Source organism: Microtus oregoni, unplaced genomic scaffold (assembly GCF_018167655.1).
Source record: "Microtus oregoni isolate MIOR12 unplaced genomic scaffold, Mior012 000104F_ref0000108, whole genome shotgun sequence".
In the NCBI taxonomy this organism is placed as follows: domain Eukaryota; kingdom Metazoa; phylum Chordata; class Mammalia; order Rodentia; family Cricetidae; genus Microtus; species Microtus oregoni.
Window position 1 is genome coordinate 3,778,396 of NW_024544718.1, and position 19,939 is coordinate 3,798,334.

A 19,939-nucleotide genomic window follows, 5' to 3' on the forward strand; every position below is an offset into this window, starting at 1 on the left:
TAAGTCGCCAAGGGACTAGCCAGCAAACATTTTTACACAAGCTCACTGCTTTTTTTTTAGATCAGAGTTTTTTTTTTTTTAAAGACTAAAAGATCTATCTATAGCCGCTAATGGCTTGTAATAATTGCTTGCTGATGTGACAAGTTATCTTAAAATTTTCTAGGAACAAGGCACGAAACATAAATTAATAACAATATGACAAAATGTCCGTATGCGGCACTTGGAACCGCAGGAGGCTCCTAAGAGCTCTTTTGTCAAAGGAAGGCAATTCGCGAGTCAATGTAGATGTGTAGTTTAGGCAGACGGCAAATGAACGCATTTAGCATTGTTGAATTGCCTTAAACTCAAAGGTATTCGCGGACCGTAATGATTGGCAGAGCTGTTTGGCTAAACAAAGTCACAACTCAGAATCAGGAATTTTGACGAAAACGAATCATCTTTAACATCTCTATGGTTGCTTTTGGCATGCAAACTCGCAGCAGGTCCCTGAGTAAGTGAGCATTTACCCTGTTACTGTAGACTATTACTCTCCCGAATACCACAACGATTTTGAATTTTCGGGCTATATGGTTCATATCGGACACCTTTGGATTCACTCAGTCCAGGGAAAGTATCATTCCTTCTCATCAAAGTACTTAAATTCATGGGTGGAGTCCGAATCAAGAAGCATTCAAATCGGAACCGGCTCCCCCATCGTTTTCAACAGTTCCGACTCGGAAATACAATTTTTCGCATTTATTTGTTTATTTGTCTAGAACTGACAAACTGGCCACGTAAACTACCCATTTTCTTACGAATGGAGTTGATTAAACTTTTCTAGACGTCTCTGGCATTCCTGCCATCAATGACCAGGTACACTAGACTCCTAGTTTAGCGCTTGCAAAAGAAAAAATGTAATCGACGTGCATTTTTTTGCCTTTCCGCCTCACTCTTAAAAACTTGCAGCCTCTTGTCCCACAGGGTGCCCTTAACCCGGAGTTGCCTTGACAGGGTTGTCGCATGCGCTCTCTATAGTCGTGTTTGTCGCAATGGACCTTGGGCGGAAGGTTACGTAAGAGCAAGTGATTTTGATTACAGTCATTTCGTCGGTAGTCTTGTTACGCGCTACCTCCGCGGGGCACTTGATTATAGCGGAAAGTAGTTCCGGCCCGTGTTGTTTCGGTCGAGGAGCAGTCGCCGCCATTTCAAGACAGTGAGAGGTAGATGTCTAGCAAGAGTTGCTAAGATTCGAGTCCAGTATCTGCTGCCGCCCCTTAAGCCTTCCAAAACACTGATACGGCTGCTGCCCTTTTCCTGCTACCTCTAGAAACATTTTTGCCAGTAGTGGCGGCAGTAGAAGTCAATTACCCCCTTGCTCTATTTCAAGAAGCTCCAGATGGCGTCTTCCGTGGGCAACGTGGCCGACAGCACAGGTACCAGTGTCCCATTCTACTTTGGCAGACGTCCCTTTGGGGTCTGGCGCCGTCTTGTATTGCTCATCACTCCCTTCCCACTAACCATCCCCATCAGTGGCACTGCTGAACTCTCTTGAGTTCTACTGCCATCTGATCGGGTTTGGTGCTGTCGTCCGTTCCGTAAACATTTCCTCGTTGCTTGCTTGCATTTTGCTTGCTTTTGGGCTTTTTCCTTGTTTTTTCCCACCAGTGTTCTAGCCTTCTCTCTCGGGACGCTTCCAGTCCACGTGCGCGCCTAGACTGTCTTGGAATGGGCTGCATTGGAATCCCTACTCTTTCTGTCTCCATCGCAACTCCTTTCTCCCTCAATTGCAGCTCGTTGTAAACCCCTCGTGCACGCACGCACTCCCACCTCTTCCCCCGCCAGCCTTTTTCCCTTGGCCACTTTTAGTCGCCCTCTGCTAGTCGGGGCGTGGTGCTATTTTGATGTAATTCTAACCTCACTTTGCATCAGGCGTAGGCAAAGACTAGCGAAAGCTCATCGACGGGCTTCCAAGTAACCTCAAGAAGAGGGGACCTTGAGCCCGCACGCCTGCGGGCCAGCGCCTTCTGGTGTTCTTGGGTTGAGCGGTCCCGGTTTAGGTTGGAAAATTCCAGGGGTTCTCTTAGCCATCGCCCAGTTGCACCAGCTGCCCCCGTCCCGAGTTTCCCACCCCGTCGGCCCTCCCCGCTGGTGGCAACCACACCCTTCCTCCGCAAGTGTGCCAGCCCCACGGTCGTTTCCTATCCTTGGAGAAGAAACCACCTCGGTGCCTTGCTTGGCGTTGACCACCCTGCCCGCCCAATTCTCTCTTTGTGTTACTTTCTGAATGTATTCTTCCGCCGCCACCTCTGGGTTTTCATCCCCATTCTTTGGCCCAGTTATCTCTTTATTCATAGGGTGTTTTGTTTTTTTTTTTTTTAAAGTTTCCATCCTTGCTTGAAGAGTTTGTAAAGCACCTGGAGTGTAGCTGCACAAGTGAAAAGAGGTTGCCCCCCCCCCCCCCCTTTTTTCCGACAATTCATTCCCGAGCCTTCGCTACTGAAAAATAAGAAAACAACCAAATTGTAGGAGTGTCCTTCAACTGCCTTTCCAGATTGAGGCTATTTGGGGAGGGATGGAGTGAGGAACTGGGCTGCGGTTCTAAGGTTTCCGAGAGTATATATACTGTTGTTGTTTCGTAGTTGCGGTATGTCAAGGTTTTAGTTGCTGGCTTTGGGCACTGCAATAAATAGATGAATCTTCAGTAATATCTCATCCATAATTGACGGGAGTAGGATTAATAATTAGTCCGATCCCCGCCTTCCCATTTTCTCACAGTGGTTTTCAAAGATTGAAGATTCCGTGTTAGATTTTTTGTAAGAGCTTGCCCTTTTCTGACTGTTAACTATTTTTGAGGAAATGGCCATTTCCAGTTTTAAAAGAGCAGATAAGCGGCTTGGAAAAGTGCCGACAAATACTGTGCTAAATTTAGGAGCTAGCAAGTGCAGCATTCTTGTCTCAAATCTAATTTTCTAGTTTATCTTAAAACTCCGACCTCGGATTTGGACACAAATCTTCCCGGTCTTTGTTTTTGTGGTCAGCTGCCTTCTGTCAGGAAATTACTTTCTAGAGTATCCAGAGCACTCGTCAGCTCTGATATGGGGAGCCTGCCTTAAATTTGAGCCTGTCCCCATGACCTTGGTAAGATGATGTACTCGGTCTGTGGTTTCCCATTCTAACCATCTAGACTAGAGGGTAGGGTGTTCGTTCTGGTTGAATTCCTACTGTGTCACGAAGAAGAGAACTGCTTACAGCTGAGCCCTAGAACTGTCCCTGGGCTTCAGCGTTTCATTATGTATCCAAACCAAGTTTCATAGAACAAAATAATTTTGTCATTTATTATATTTTACTCAGTATTTTATATTATAGCATTTTTAAACTATTGAAATGGTTGGTTGCCTGGATATTGTACAGGGTTGTTTTCAATGTCCCAGTCCTTCCGTGAGAGCAAGGAAAAGAGCACAAAATGTTAGCGCTAAGGCAGCGGGGGTGGGGTGGGGTGGGGTGGGAGGTGGGGTTTAGCTAATTTGGTCTTCTCCAGAGTGGTCCTCAGTAGAGGAGCAACCTTTGGGTCTTTGTTTAGTTAAAATGTGTGGTGAACCTGTTCTATGCTTTAGCCCTGGACAGATACTCTTGTATATCAGCTGCTTTAAAAGTGAAAGCAGCACTTTGAGTTGTTTTCCTTAGGCTTGTTTTTATCGGTGCTCCTAAAAAGATAAAGCTGTAAAACTCAAAAACGTAAATATAAAGAGTTCTGGAGACACCTGGTGTCCCATCCACTGAGAAAGTGTTAAGAATACCCCAGCCCTTACAAACCCAGTGTGAAATGTAGTTTAATGAAGTATTGTTAGCACTAGGTTATTCTCACAAATCTTTGTAACTTTTGCAGGTTTCATGTTTAATGTTTTGTGTTAACTTAGTTTAGTGACTATGCCTATGATTTATAGTTTAAAACTACAAAATTAAGGGCCTCATTTGGCTGTAACTTACTGTGGTTTAGAAAAGGAAGCTTTAGGAATGGGTGAATTTGAAGAGATGGATTCTGTAGATGGGGCTTTAATAATATGCAGAACACTCTAGTGCTTTACATAGTTTCAAGCATTTTCATCTTTAAGTTTAATTTACCATAGTTTTACATTTTTTTTTTGGTTTGCATTTCTAACTTTTTGTTTTCCCCCCTCCCTCCCTCAAATGTTTTGATGATTCTCCAGAACCAACGAAACGTATGCTTTCCTTCCAAGGGTTAGCTGAGTTGGCACATCGAGAATATCAGGCAGGAGATTTTGAGGCAGCTGAGAGACACTGCATGCAGCTCTGGAGACAAGAGCCTGACAATACTGGTGTCCTTTTATTACTTTCATCTATACACTTCCAGTGTCGAAGGCTGGACAGGTAGGAGATGTCGGGGTAACCTGCCTCTGGGTGCTGAACTTAAAAAGTGATTACTAAATATTTGCATTTCAGAGCTTTCCATTGCTGGGTTTCATCTGAGCCACCAACACACAGGTGCTCTTTTGCTCCCTTTTGACTTGCCTAGCTCCTAGTTTTTCTCCCCCGTTTTGTGGGGGTGAGCACATTATCAGTATGGCTAGATTTTTCTTCTAGATTTTATCATTATTTGGGGCTGCTGCTTTATTAATTCTTTTCAGATAATTAGTCTTGGTATAAATTTGGGCATCTAGACCTGTCAGCTTGATATACTGGTAAGGAGGGGCATATGTAGTTCAAGTTAGAAATACCCTCACTAAATTGTTGCTTTTAGCTAATCAGTTGAATTAATGAAAAGAAGAATTTGTGCTTTAGATCTTTTAGTAAATTGTCATTTTGGCACACTTAGGCATTGAAGATGTGTGTCATATTAACAACAAATGGAAAATGAGATTCATGTACATAGATTTTATTCTTGATCTTAATGATCACATTATACAATGTGGCAGTTTGGTAATAAGAGTCTAATAAGAATTTTCTTATATAAGAACCAACTTTCCTTTTTGAAATCTGGATATTCTCATCTTAGCAAAGTTTTAGTTTTCAAACTTTGCTGGTTAAAAGCTAATGTTCCATAGCACAGGGTTTCAGGAACTGTTAACGGTTGCATATGAGCCATGCCTCCTTTTTTTCTAACGTGCATATCCTCATGTGTCAACGCTTTCTACTTTTCCAGATCTGCTCACTTTAGCACCTTGGCAATTAAACAGAATCCCCTCCTAGCAGAAGCCTATTCGAATTTGGGGAATGTGTACAAGGAAAGAGGGCAGTTGCAGGAAGCAATTGAGCATTATCGACATGCCTTGCGGCTCAAGCCTGATTTCATTGATGGTTATATTAACCTGGCAGCAGCATTGGTAGCAGCAGGTGACATGGAAGGAGCAGTACAAGCTTACGTCTCTGCTCTTCAGTACAATCCTGTAAGTAAAAGTTTATCAGTTGTTTTCCTTTTACAGCAATCCAGCAAACAAGCAAACATCGTTTGATACTTTAGACAATAGGTTTTTTTTATGAAAGAAAATCAATAGTTGAGATGTTTAATATGTTTATGCACTTGAAATGATGAAATTGGTTTTACTTGGTCTGCATAAAGGTCTGCCCTATTTAAAAAGTTATTTAAATAGCATAAAATTATCCTTACCAAAAAACTCCCATCAATTCTTTTGGTAATACTAATAAAGCACAAGACACATGTTTTTTTTTGTGCTATTTTAGTGAACTTTGGGAAAATTCTGATGGGTATTTATAACAATTCTTGATTTTCAAGGAATGATGGGTTAAAGATCTTAATTTGTAGTATAAAATGGTTTTTAAAAGTTGTTGCTAGTATATTAGTGACATGAAAACTAGAGTACAGAATGATCTCAATATAGCCCCTCCCTCGATCAAGTTAGAAGTAGTAGAATTAAGGCAATTGCATGTTCAGACTAGACTTTGCATTAGTTCTTTAATTCTTTGTTGATTTGAGTTGCATATGTTTTCAGGGAGCAAGTGTATCCTGGTTGACAGACATTAAGTTTATACTGTATTACAGTCTGGGAACTTTCAAAATGCAGAACAAAAAAATTTTAAGTAAAATACAGGGATGTAACACATGCCCTGGAAACTGTTAATGTAATTAAGGGAAAGTGGCTATAAACTTTTAAGAGATAAGTGTTAGGGATGGGGTGGGTCTTGGCAGCATCAGCATATACTTGAGCTCCATCAACATTGACTTTGCAACCACCCTGGGGAAGCGCTTAATGATTAACTCCTACTGTTGCCATTATCGAAAGTCTTCTATAGGCTCAGACACTGCTGCTTCAGATAAGTCTTTCTGAATCTTTACCATGATCCTTTTCACGAAGAGGACAGTGTTTCCAGTTTTACCAATATAAAAACCCCAACAGACTCAGGGTTATGTAATTTTCTTGAGATCACGTAGCTAGCAATGGCGAACTGGATGTTGAAACTTAAAGTTGAATTTTTTTTTTTTTTCGAGACAGGGTTTCTCTGTAGCTTTGGAGCCTGTCCTGGAACTAGCTCTTGTAGACCAGGCTGGCCTCGAACTCACAGAGATCCGCCTGCCTCTGCCTCCTAAGTGCTGGGATTCAAGACGTGTGCCACCACCGCCCGGCTTAAAGTTGAATTATTGAAGCAAATGTTGACATGAACAAGAAATGAAATCTGAAAAGGACCTTCTGTGGCCAAAGGCTGCCCTTGTGCACAGCCTGGAAATCATTTTGCATTATCTGCCTGGCTCTTAACTCCAGTTTTATAAAATAAGCAAATTGAAGCTTATTTTAGTAGTTTGCCAAAGCTTTCTAACTATTTTCCATCATAATATCTTTTAAACAGTTTTTTCCCCCCAGAGACAGGGTTTTTCTATGTAACAGTCCTGGCTGTCCTGGAATTCCTGTGGACCAGGCTGGCCTTGAACTCACAGAGATCCATAGCCTCTGTGCTCGGATTAAAGGCGTGTGCTAACACCACCCGGTTTAAACAATTTTTTTTTTATATTTATTTATTTATTATGGATACAATATTCTGTTTGCATATATGCCTGCTAGAAGAGGACACCAGACCTCATTACAGATGGTTGTGAGCCACCATGTGGTTGCTGGGAATCGAACTCGGGTCCTTTGGAAGAGCATGCAATGCTCTTAACCGCTGAGCCATCTCTCCAGCCCCCGGTTTAAACAATTTTAAAGTTAATTTTGAAAGTTTAAATTTTTCTTTTAGTTTTTAAAAAAGATTAAAAAACCCACTATATGTAATGGCTGTTTTAACTGTTCATTTCGATGTATAGAGTTTGGATCTGGGCCAGTTGCTCATTGGAATGACTACCTTAGCTTAGCTACATGTTGCTTTTAATTTGTGAGTTCATTATAATAAATGATTTTTATTCATTCTATTTTTAATCTAGCGAGAAATTACATAGGCTTGCAGATAATGAAAGTAATTTCTTAGGGTTTATTTAACTTTTATTTTATGTGCATTGGTGTGAAGGTGTCAGATCCCCTGCAACTGGATCTTTAGATAGTTGTGACCTGCCATGTGGGTGCTGGGGATTGAACCCGGGTCCTCTGGAAGAGCAGTCATTGCTCTTAACCACTGAGCCATCTCTCTAGCCCCATGAAAGTAATTTCTTACATATTCTTTCAGAGGTACTCAATGCATATTTGAAATTAAAGTGAAGCCAGGCGGTGGTAGTGCATGGCTTTAATCTCTGCACTCAGGAGGTAGAGGCAGGTGGATCTTTGTGAGTTCAAATTCGAGGCCAGCCTGGTCTGCAGAGTGAGTTCCACGCTAGGGCTGTTACACAGAGAAACCCTGTCTAAAAAACCAAAAAAAAAAAAGAAGAAAAAAAGAAATTAGAGTGCATTTGTAATTTTTATTGCAGTCCTATCTAGTTACTAACAGTTTTAGGCGGCTAACCTTGAAAGGTCTACCTGCAAGGCTTGAACTTGATTCTTCTAAGGGCCAGGATAGTACATTCTTTTCCTTCAGTAATTAGGGCTAGGTTTATCCTTTACTTGCTGACTTGTAAATTTAGTTTGTCTCTCTAGCATACTTGTAATCTTGGTTAATTTTGTTAATTTATTTTGACATTGGGTCTTGTGTAGCCTAGGCTGGCCTCTAACTCATTAAGTAGCTGAGGATGACCTTCAACTTCTGATTTTCCTGCCCCACTTTCCCAGTGCTGAGATTATATTATAGGATGTCCCACTATGCCCAGTTTATGTAGTACTGTAGATAGAAACCAGACATTGTGCATGGTAGATAAGCACTCTTCACCTAAGCTAGATCCCCAGCCCTGGCTCAGGTTTTTAGTTGTTTGTATGTGTAGTAGGGCGTTACCTCTGCAGACAGTATATCACAGCATTATATTGTGAAAGGAAAATTAAAATGATAGACAAAGCTGTGCTACTATCTAAATATATACTGTGCATAGTTTGTATTGTTAAATGTCTAACCTATTAACAGGAAACTTAGCATCATGTACTTTCAAAGCAAGATAGCACTAAAACAATGAATTTACTTCTTAATGACATTGGTGTGTTCCCACCTGGCTCTCTTTTTTGTAGGAGGAGGTGCTACTTTCTCTTTTTCTTCTTTTGGTTTTTCAAGATAGGGTTTCTCTGTCCTGGAACTCGCTCTTGTAGACCAGGCTGGCTTCAAACTCAGAGATCCACCTGCCTCTACCTCCTGAGTGCTGGGATAAAAGGCGTGCATCACCACTGCCCTGCCAGGAGCTTTGAGATAGAGCTGCTTTATATTTTTCTATTTGGAGCTGCCTTCTGTAATGTTATATGGCTTAATACATTTGCTGAAACTTTAGCTTGTCATTTTTTTTTTTTTGGTTTTTCGAGACAGGGTTTCTCTGTGGTTTTGGAGCCTGTCCTGGAACTAGCTCTTGTAGACCAGGCTGGTCTCGAACTCACAGAGATCCGCCTGCCTCTGCCTCCCGAGTGCTGGGATTAAAGGCGTGCGCCACCACCGCCCGGCTTAGCTTGTCATATTTTAAGGTGCTATTTCTTCTGGTGTTCTTTCTCATGTTGCTTGTTAGAATTACCCATACTTGGCAATCCCTTTACAAATTATGCATACAGTACTCCTTTGTGTGATAGCTGTGAGCCTGAGTGCGAAATTGTTGAGAAGTTGTTTTCTGCTTGAATGGTAGATGATAACACAGTGCTGAGAGTGGCTGACATCCCATCATGTGTTACTGTCATGTTGATTTTGTTGTTTTGAGAGTCCCAGATAGCTGAAGTATGAGAAAACCTTCCGTTTCTATCTACTTCTCTCCACTCTGCTTTTTGTTAAGGTTGTCTGGCAAGGGTCACATTTAAATATTCAAGTGCTTATTGTTGTGTCCAGTGCTGGGTGAGGAGATGGGGAATGTGTTCTGGAGGGGTTATCATGAGACAGACCTGATCCATAAAGGAAAAAGATGTAAGCTCCTCGGGTGATTATTGTTGGAGAGTATTAATCAGAAGACTCTCTTGAGAGGGTGCTTAGGTCCTCAGCATTCTGTAGGAAGGTAAACAGCAAGTAGACTTCCCAGACTGAAGTGGTGAGTCAAGTAGTAGTGAGGAGTGAGTGGAGCAGGGCAGAGTCAATTGGAAGATTTCAGAAGAATAGAGGCTGTGGAGTTTGAAGTTAGTTTGAGAGGCAGTTGAGAACCACTGTAGGTTTTTCTTGGCCTGATTTTCCTCAATGTGTGCATATGTAGAGTGATGTCAAGGGGGTCCAGAGGTGGAACATTAAGAGGAAAGTCAGGAAGCAGTTGTTAGACTAGGAGAGGAGGGATGGTTACATAGGAACACCTTTTTGTTCCTTTAATCGTACTGTGTTTTCCTTGTTTTTGATGCCCTATTCCTTTATTAAGTCTCTATTCATCTATGAAGGCCCAGCTTAAAATCTGTCCTTTGAGTGTGTATGTCTAATTTATTTTTCTTGGTTTTAGGTCTATTATTAAGTTAATGTTTCCATAAGTATTAATTAGGGATGAACAGAGGAGTAAGGTTTAAACAAAGTAATTCTCTTAGATACCATTTTGATTTGACATGAAGCAGAATTTGACACAAGGTTTTGAATGGACTTTTGTAGAATTGTAGTGTTCTTATACTTTGTAGACATTTAAGTAATTTTTTTTTTTTTGGTTTTTCAAGACAGGGTTTCTCTGTGGCTTTGGAGCCTGTCCTGGAACTAGCTCTTGTAGACCAGGCTGGTCTCGAACTCACAGAGATCCACCTGCCTCTGCCTCCCGAGTGCTGGGATTAAAGGCGTGCGCCACCATCGCCCGGCGACATTTAAGTAATCTTATGTGTATTCATGTGTGTGTAGATTTGGATCTCATGATTTTGTTTATTTTATTATTTTGGTGTTTTAAATGTTGTTGTTATGTATCTGTGTTGTTGTATCTGTGCACATGGAGGCCCGGAGGAGGTGTCAGATCCCCTGGAGCTGAAGTTATAGACAGCTTACAGTACTAGGAATTGAACTCAAGTCCTCTAGAAGAGTAGCATGTTAATGGTTAAGTAGCTCTTAACCATTTCTCCAGCCCTATTTTGGCATTTTTGAGACTGAGTCTCACTTAGTCTAGGCTGACCTTGAACTGACTGAGTAGCTGAGAATGACCTTGAATTCTTGATTATCTTGCTCCCACCTCCCAAGTGGGAGCACTTGCCACCATGCCACTTGACATGTGCCACCATGCCAGCTGAAAGTTGTTGCGTTTGTGTTTGTGGTACTAGGTACGCAAGGCCTTGTTGTATCCCGGGCAAGTGGAGCTCTACTTTCAGCCACTCTACTAGTCCACTTAATAGGATATGTTTTGCCTTTTGCTAAAGTGGACTAATTATTTCACTGTAATCTTGAAGGTATTTATATTATCATTTTCTGGAGATCAAACCTAGGGCTTTTGACATACTGGCTAATTTTTTTCTACCAACTGACCTACATTGCCAGTCTATAAGATAATGATGAATCTAGATGATATAACTAAATATAGTCATGCATCTAAGAGTTCATGGAAACTAGCTGGTAAAATTATGTAATGGTGGGTAAAAATATATAGGTGGGGCAGGAGAGATGGCTCAGGTCTTCCAGAGGACCCAATTTCAAATTCCAGTACCAATGTCAGGCAGTTCACAGCCACCTGTAACTCCAGCTCCAGGAGAATGCAATAAGCCTCTAGGCTCTGAAGGTACCTGCACTGATGTGCACACCCCATATTTGAAATTAAAAATAATAAAAACATATCTTTAAAAATGCAGCTTTTAGTCAGTTATTGTGTTTCTGATTTGTGGCTTAGAACAGCCATTGAAATTGGTGAAGGTCTAAAGATACATACCACCCACTAAAAAATGGTAGAGGGAGCTTGGGTAAGCAGATTAGGTTTTTCAGACATAGCCCATCAGACAGAGGGCTACCTTGTTAAGGTTCAGAGGAGGAAACCTATACAAAGTAGATAGCAAGATTATAGAATTCATTATTTCTCAAAATACAAATAGTATTCCAAAGTACTTAGACTAATTACAGAAGGCGATTAGTCGGTAATAAGATTATTGGTACCTGTGAATTGTTTTTCTGTTTTGCTTTTTTATTTATTCATGCACTATTTATCCATTCATTCATTCATTCATTCATTCATTCATCATCAGAGTCTTGATTCTGTAGTAAAGGTTGGTCTAGAACTCCCTATGATATAACTGGGGTGGGGTTGGGCACCTGAATTTAGGACCATCTTCCTGCCTCAGTTTCCCAGGTGCTAGGATTACAGGTGTGTGTTACTGTGCCTGCTACATGAGAGGCTTTGAGGATTACTATCAGCCTGTGCTTAAGGCCACTAGAAGATAACCATACTTTTCCAAAGCATCAGTCACTGATTGAGGGACAGCACTAACTCAAGTAGATCGTGGAATTGTCCCAGTTTAGCCAGTCATTACCTTATTGGCAGACCTTTCAGTTCATCCAGTGAATGCCAGTAAACAATACAGAGTCAGTTTATCAGTAAAACTAACTACTAATTCTGGAAACCAATATACATGGTAATTCTTTGGAATATTTAATAAAATTTTACTTTGTAGGATTTAATTTAAGGTTCTTTCACCCACATAACAGTTTGGGATGATAAACGTGACTCATATTGCCATTATCTCTGCTTGTTATTGACTGATAGATTCTTTTTTTTTTTTGCAGGGTGAGGTTGAATGTTTATTCAGGGGGTTATGGAGGAGGAAGGGTGAAGGGGGGGGACAGAAAGGGAGAGGGAGGGAGAGAGGGAGAGAGAGAGAGAGAGAGAGAAGAGGAGAAAGAGACAGAAGGGGAGAAGCAGAGAAGTGGGGAGAGAGGCAGAAGCAAAGCTGCCTCTCCGAGAGGAAGATGGAAAAGAGGACTGATAGATTTTTTTTTTTAAGTTTTTTTTTTCGAGACAGGGTTTCTCTGTGGTTTTGGAGCCTGTCCTGGAACTAGCTCTTGTAGACCAGGCTGGTCTCGAACTCACAAAGATCCGCCTGCCTCTGCCTCCCAAGTGCTGGGATTAAAGGCGTGCGCCACCACTGCCCGGCGACTGATAGATTCTTACTGTCTGTTGAGCATGTCCTCCTGCTGAATGGACTGGTGAGTCGGACTAGCAGCACAGTTGAGCTGCTAATAAAACGCAGAGTCAGCCGCTTTTCATTACTCGCCCACTCAGCTCTGATGGTACTTAATACTAATGAGTAATGTAGTGGCAGGTGCAGGACTGAGGCTATGGTTGGATGGTAATCCTTCTGCCTAGGCATGAAATGAAATCAAGGTTTCTAAATAAGCCTGAGAGCCAAAGGGTAGGTTTGTTGACATGTAATCACTTGCTAAGTGCAGTGCTGTTTTTCCTGCTGTGGAAAATTTCTGGTCCTTGATACAGGAATGATTCATCATAACCTTGAATAAAACAGTTGAATAAATATTCAATCATTTTTTCCTACGGGTGACATTTGGAGAGGAGAGAGGCTCTAGAAAGGTCTTGTAGTCTTGTGTTTGAAACTGATGAGGCCAAATGCATTTGAAAGAATGTTAGACAATAGTGTCACAGATCTCCCAGCCAGAACTGGAGCAGCAGCTGATAGCAAAACACATATTTTTGCAGTCAAAGATAGTATTCAGACTTAGGAAGAGCAATAAATTATGTAAATATCTTATAAGTTCTGGTTGGATTTGTCCCCCTCGGGCTCCTTTTGTATTTTCTGGGAATTAGAATAGGAGGAGTTGGGAGCCTGTGCTTAAGTTTAAGTGCTGCATTAAACTGACAAGAAAATGGCAGCGCTAGATGTGTAGAAGTGATGTTGGGATTTTGTTTTTTTTTTTTTTGAGAAAACAATATAATTAATACTACTATCTCTGGGTTTATAGGATTTGTACTGTGTTCGTAGTGACCTGGGGAACCTGCTCAAAGCCCTGGGTCGCTTGGAAGAAGCCAAGGTAGGTGTTTGCTAGAACATACTTAAGCATTAGTTTTGAAAACCTGTACCTTTTGCCAAGTCTTCAACTCTTCATTAAGCTATCTTCATAAAATAGTCCTATGAAACTGAGGAAAACGTCAGCATGACTTGCCTCAGACTAGAGCAGGACCAGGCTTTGGCATATCTGTTCTAAATCTGGGGGTAAAGCAAGAACATGAGCATTGTGGAGCCTTCTGCTGAGCTAGATCATCTTTATAACAATGGGCTCCATCATGACCTATGTGGGAATCAATAACATTCCTTCAAATCTGAGGCTTGCCTGCTAGTGATTTTTGGCTCAAGACGCCTATATAATGCAGGTGCCATTGAAAACGCTGCTCTTCTAAGTCCTTTGTGGCTTGTAAGTGGAGAAGAATTTCATCCAATGTTACCCTGTAATACTGGCATTTAAAATTCTTATTTAACCTTCCTCCCTTCATCTTCCTCACCCTTTTTACAGTGGAAGAAAGGCTGTTAAAATATTGCAAATTAATAATTGGAACTCCTGCTCCTCTTGTCTCCACTTCCTCCCCAAATTCCTCCTTTTTCCCCAATCCTAGTTGTCTACCTTCTTTTTCTTCCTCACTTCCTTCTTTTATCCCTCCCCACCCACCTCCTTAAAAAAAAATGAGGACAAAGCTGGTTTGTTTGGAAATGGACTGATCGAAAGAAAACTTGCCAAAGTGGAAAGGTGGCTTTTAGCATTCTGTGTTTCCAAATAATGAATTTGAACTCTAGGTTGGGTTAATTAAAGCTTTTGGTATAATTTACAATTAAATTTATAAATGCAGTTGTCTTGTTACAAGCCACCTTACGCAATCGCGCTGCAGGGGTGAGGAGTGGGGAGAAACCAGAATGCTTCTGAAACTCCCACCTGTTGCTCTGAGCCCCACGCGCATGCTAATGCGTGGAGTGTATGCGCAGCGTAGCTGTCTGTTTGTTCATCCAGGGAGGGAGAAGGCTTTGCAGCACCACTTAATGTTAAAAGCACTAGTTTTAAGTGCAAAAATTCTACCAACACTATGGATTAACCTTATGTAGGTTTCCAGCTGATTAACTATGTTGATTTCAATCTTAGCTGATAAAGCAATTGGTAATTTCTAGAACAAATATCTGATATGCTCCTATCAATTGTCACTCCACCAAGCGGACAGCTAACATGAATTGCACTTCACTGCAGCTTTAGACATCGATTTAGGCTGAGACGTTGCGCCTGCCTTAGGTTGCTGACTTCTTTATTTCAGAGCTCTGGAGACACCTAGTTTGAAAAATGTCATTCTGGTTTTTTTTTTTTTTTGGTTTTTATTTTTGTTTTTGTTTTTTGTTTTTTTTTTTTGTGAGAACTTAGTAAACCAGAAAATACTCTTGAGTGAAATGCAATGTGTTTCTTTTGTAATCAGTGCATTTGAAAATTCAAGCCAGCATACATTCCTAGTAGATGGCAGCAAAATTAAGTTGTCTTTGTAGAAAATGAAGAGCCTTTCTTCCAGCAAAAATCCCTGCTGTATGCAATAGCCCTGATTAACCCTCTCCCTTCTGCATGTTTCCCATGTTACAGACTTGAGACTGTCCTCATTCCCATATGTAATAGACATCCAAAGAATTTCAATTGCTTTGTTGAACTTTTACTAATGATCTTGTTTTTATTTTCTCTCTTGTTTTTGGTTTTTCACCATTGATATTGTATTTAGAAGGTTTCAGGTGGGTGAAACCTCCTATTCCATGCGTAAGGTGCCTCGCTGAAGGGAGCTCGAGGCCTGGATCTAGGGCAGACACACAACCTCCTCCTCCTCCTCTTCCAGCAAGGAACGCACCGAAAAGTCACATGATGAGAAATATGGTAACGGGTTTGTAACTGCCACAGCAAAACAATTTGCCTCCATGCCTGAATCTTCTGTCTTGTGGCTTCAGAAACAGCTTAAAATAATTTTATTTACAAGTTATGTAAAAGAATGTTTTATACTATAGCCACAATTCTGTCAAAAATAAGTAAAACTTAATTAAGATAATAAAATTATTAGATAATTTACTAGTAAAAGCTTCTAACTCTTCTTGTTGTTCATTTTTTTTCCTTTTTCTTCTTTGTTTGGATTGCAGCATTCTGCTCTTCTGATGATGCGCTGTGACCCTGCAGTAGCGCAAAGGCTGCGCAGCGTTAATGCGCATTGCGTGCGAATGAGCCCCTGTGAACGGTTGACTAGATGAGTAATCTGATTGACTGGCTCTCTCAGTCCTATTCTGTAGCCTTTTTGGATAAAATTGGGTTTTAACATACCTCGAGTCCAACTAATCTCATTAAGCAAATATTCTCTACGGGCCTGTCTAGTAGATTAATGGATCTGGTTGGCCGTTTGCTGCGTCTAGGGGTGTTCCATGGAGCGCAGCAGTTCGCAGCGTTTGCGCAGTGCGATGCTGTTAGGTGGCGCCAGCGATGTTTGCGCTTGCATTACAGGGACCTCAACCTAGGTGCATTCCTGTCATGTGAGGTTTTATTTTCTTCCTCCTCAGAAGAGAGGCATGTGCTGTGAGTCTGCAGATTCTGAAACTTGAAGTCTGAATGATGACTGACTTGGCAGAAACATTTTTGTATGGCTCAGTAGCTTAATTTTAATCTTAAGGAAGGAGAACATTATGTTGTGAGAAGCATTTCCGTCAACTCTTTTGGTTTCCTAATGCTTGATTAGAGGTTGAAGGCTTTGGGAAGTTATCTAGGAAACTTTTTGTTGTTTGCTTTGTCTCCTCCCCCACCCTCCAACTCACTTTGTAGCTGAGGATGATCTCAAGTTTATGATCTCCTGCCTCCATCTTCCGAGTGCTCAGATTACAGGCCTGTGCCCCCCATATCCAGTTTAAGAAACCTGTTTTCTATTTTCCTGTTATTTGATTATAAAATTGGGTGCCTTTTTTGGTGTTGCTTTTTTCTGTGATATGTCTTAGCATTTCACAGAACACATTTTGGGAAATGTGGGTTGGGGAAGCCTAGATTTCATGGTGCCCTGTCAAGTATCATCAGTCTCTAGAGCCCATAGGTGTTCAGATAAGAGGAGTATAGCGTTAGTGTTTAGCAGCACCCAACCTCCCAGATGAGTCCTATTATGAGGATTACTCTTTGGTTGGCAGAACTGAACATGGTGGTTTGCACTTGGGTTCTGGTGGCGCAGGCGCAGGAGCAGCCAGCTGTGGCAGCGCATTAGTTTTGGCGCAAGCGAGCCTATGCTGCAGGGTCACTTTTGGCTGGTCAGGGAAGAAATAATGATATCACCTTCTTCCCCCTCCCCAATCTTTTTTTTTCCCCTTTACAAATTTCCCCCTTTCCCCTTATCTCCTTCCCTTCTCGTCTTCTTTCATTAAACCCTCCTAAGGCATGTTATTTGAAAGCAATTGAGACGCAACCAAACTTTGCAGTAGCTTGGAGTAATCTCGGCTGTGTTTTCAATGCACAAGGGGAGATTTGGCTAGCAATTCATCACTTTGAAAAGGTTAGTCATTAATAATTGATATTTATAAAATGTTTATGTGTACAGAATGTTCTTACTAGAATAAAACAGTAGGCATTTGCTTAAGCAGCTGTGTAATATTGTTTCCTTGATAGTATTGCAGCATTTGCAGGTGGCATATAATATGACAGGTTTTTGAGATTTATATTGAAAATGCTTTTTTATTTATTATAATTTTTTTTCTTTTGAGAGTGGGTTTCACTCTGTATAGAATGGCTTGGAATTTACTTTGTGTCTCAGGTTGGCCTTCAACCTAGTGGCAGTCCTTAAGCCTCCTGAGTGCACAAGTGAACTACCACATCTGGCTTTAAAATGACTCTGTTTTTCCTCAGAGTGAAGCGATAGTACGGCTTATAGAGGGATGTTTGCCACATGAGGGAGAATACTGGAGGGTTCAGAGTATCCTGCTGAAAAAGCTGTTTCCAAGTCTAGAATAGGACACACTGCAGCATTGTCTGGAATAACTTGTCATACCAGAAGGCAAGGAAGTATCTATTCACTTATTCATACACTTGACTTTCTCTTTTTTTCCGAGACAGGGTTTCTCCATGTAGCTTTGGAGCCTGTCCTAGAACTCGCTCTGTAGACCAAGCTGGCCTCCAACTCACAGAGATCTACCTATCTCTGCTTCCCAAGTGCTGGGATTAAAGATGTGTGCCACCACTACCTGGCTATCTTTATTTATTTATTTTTTTTTTAAAAAGGGCCCAATAGCTAAGTAAGGCTTTCAGTTTAACTCTTTAAAGACTCATTTACTTTTATGTGTGTGAGTGGAAGTATGTCTGTCACCATGTGTGTGTGCACTGCAGAGGCACTAGAGCTGGAGTTACAGATTGTGATCCACCATGTGGGTGCTGTGAGCTGAAACAGGGTTGGTTTTTTTTTGGGGGGGGTGTTTCGAGACAGGATTTCTCTGTAGCTTTGGAACCTGCCCTTGGAACTATAGTCTTTGAGAAGCTAACTTAATAGCTAAGGGGTTTAAGAGCATTAGCTGTTGTTCCAGAGGGTCCAGGTTCGATTATCAACACCCACATGGTAGTATATGACCTCTTGTAACTCCAGTTTCAGGGGATCTGAAGCCCTCTCTGTCTTCTGAGGGTACCAAGCACACATGTAAGTAGAAGAGATACATGCAGACAAAACACCCATACATATTAAAAAAAAAAAAAAGTTGAGCTGGTCTTAGTGGCACATGCCTTTAATCCTGCAGAGGCAGGCAGATTTCTATGAGTTCGAATCTACCCTAGTCTACATAGTGAGTTCCAGGACAACCAGAGTCACATAGTGAGACCCTGTCTCTATAAAACAAAAACAAGAAACGAACCAACTAACCAAAAAAAGTTTCTAGGATATGTATGGAGCAGATAGACATGTTAAAAGATAGCTGAGGGGTTTCATCAGCAAAAATGTCAACTATGAGCTGATAGGACACTGATCTGAGTTTTCTTTTCAGCAAGGTGCAGGACTAAAAGATGTAAATTAAATCTGGATGATTGAAAGAGATAGGTACTTCTTTTAGTACATTGCCTACTGCTCTTGTTACATTATTCTAAATAAAGTTGCTTTTATTCTTTTTTTGTTTCTTTTGAGACAAGGGTTTCTCTGTAGCTTTGCAGCCTGTCCCTGGAACTTGCTTTGTAGACCAGGCTGGCCTTGAACTCACAGAGATCCACCTGTCTCAGCCTCCCAAGTACTGGGATCAAAGACCTGTGCTACCAACCACGCAGCTGGCTGCTTTTTTGTTTTTACAATTTTTTTTTTCGAGACAGGGTTTTTCTGCAGCTTTTGGAGCCTGTCCTGGAACTAGCTCTTGTAGATCAGGCTGGCCTTGAACTCACAGAGATCCGCCTGCCTCTGCCTCCCTAGTATTGGGATTAGAGGTGTGCGCCACCACTGCCCGACAAAATTTTGGTGTTTTTTTTTTTTTTTTCCCCCGAGGCAGGGTTTCTCTGTGGTTTTGGCCTGTCCTGGAACTAGCTCTTGTAGACCAGGCTGGTCTTGAACTCACAGAGATCCGCCTTGCCTCTGCCTCCTGAGTGCTGGGATTAAAGGCGTGCGCCCCCCCCCCCACTGTCCGGCCTACAAAAAGATTCATTTGGCGATGTATTTGTGTACTTGCCTGCACATGTGTGCAGATAACTCATGGAGGCTAGACGAGGGTGTGGGATCCCCTGGCTGGAGTTAATAAGCTCTTGTGTGCCACCTGACATGGGTCATGGGAACCAAACTCAGTTCTCTGAAAGACCAACAAGCATCCTTAACCATTGACCTATCTCCCTATGTTTTCTTTTTTGTAAGCATTTAAAAAAATTATCCAGGTGCCACATGACTTTAGTCCAAGCATTCAGAAGGCAGAGGCAATCATCTCTGTGAGTTCAGGTATATGTATAGTCCTGTCTTTAATCCCAGCTCCAGAGAGGAATTTAAAATGGGAGGAGACAGCTCTCACACACAATCTCATTCTGAGATTCCTGGAGGCAGGATTGCCATTTTCAGACTGAGGTAGAGATGAATGCCAGTGGCTGGCTGTTTAGCTTTTTTTTTTTTTAATGGTTTTGGAGACAGGGTTTTGCTGTAGTTTTAGAGCCTGCCTTGGAACTAGCTCTTGTAGGCCAGGCTAGCCTTGAACTCACAGAAATATGCCTGCCTCTGCCTCCAAATGCTGGGATTAAAGGCGTGTGCCACCACCACCTGGCTCTGTTTTGCTTTTCTAATCTTCAGGGTGAACCCTATTAGCACTCTCTCTCTCTCTTTTAAATTAATCATGCTGCAGACAGGGTTTCTTTGAGTAGTCTTGGCTATCCTAGAACTAAGTTCTGTCGACCAGGCTGGCCTCTGAGTACTGGCATTAAAGGCGTGCACCACCACTGCTTGGATTTACTTTTAATTATGTGTTTGTGTGTGGTTGTGTGTTCGAATGTGCAGGTGCCATTGGAGGCCAGAAAAAAGTGTTGGGTTTCCTGAAGTTATAAGTGATTGTTGAGGCCTCCTGCTAGAAATTTAAGAATTGAA

The 19,939-nt window shown here is 41.6% G+C and overlaps 1 protein-coding gene across 1 annotated transcript; it reads left to right on the plus strand.

Annotated features, from left to right (window-relative positions):
- The first annotated feature begins 1,169 nt into the window (after positions 1-1,169).
- On the plus strand, positions 1,170-16,021 carry LOC121443307 (UDP-N-acetylglucosamine--peptide N-acetylglucosaminyltransferase 110 kDa subunit-like). The gene is made up of 5 exons (XM_041645013.1): positions 1,170-1,412; positions 4,188-4,368; positions 5,141-5,384; positions 13,342-13,410; positions 15,122-16,021. Exons 1-5 carry the CDS (start codon positions 1,376-1,378, stop codon positions 15,137-15,139), a joined length of 549 nt encoding a protein of 182 aa, XP_041500947.1. The 5' UTR covers positions 1,170-1,375; the 3' UTR covers positions 15,140-16,021.
- Positions 16,022-19,939: the final 3,918 nt, after the last annotated feature.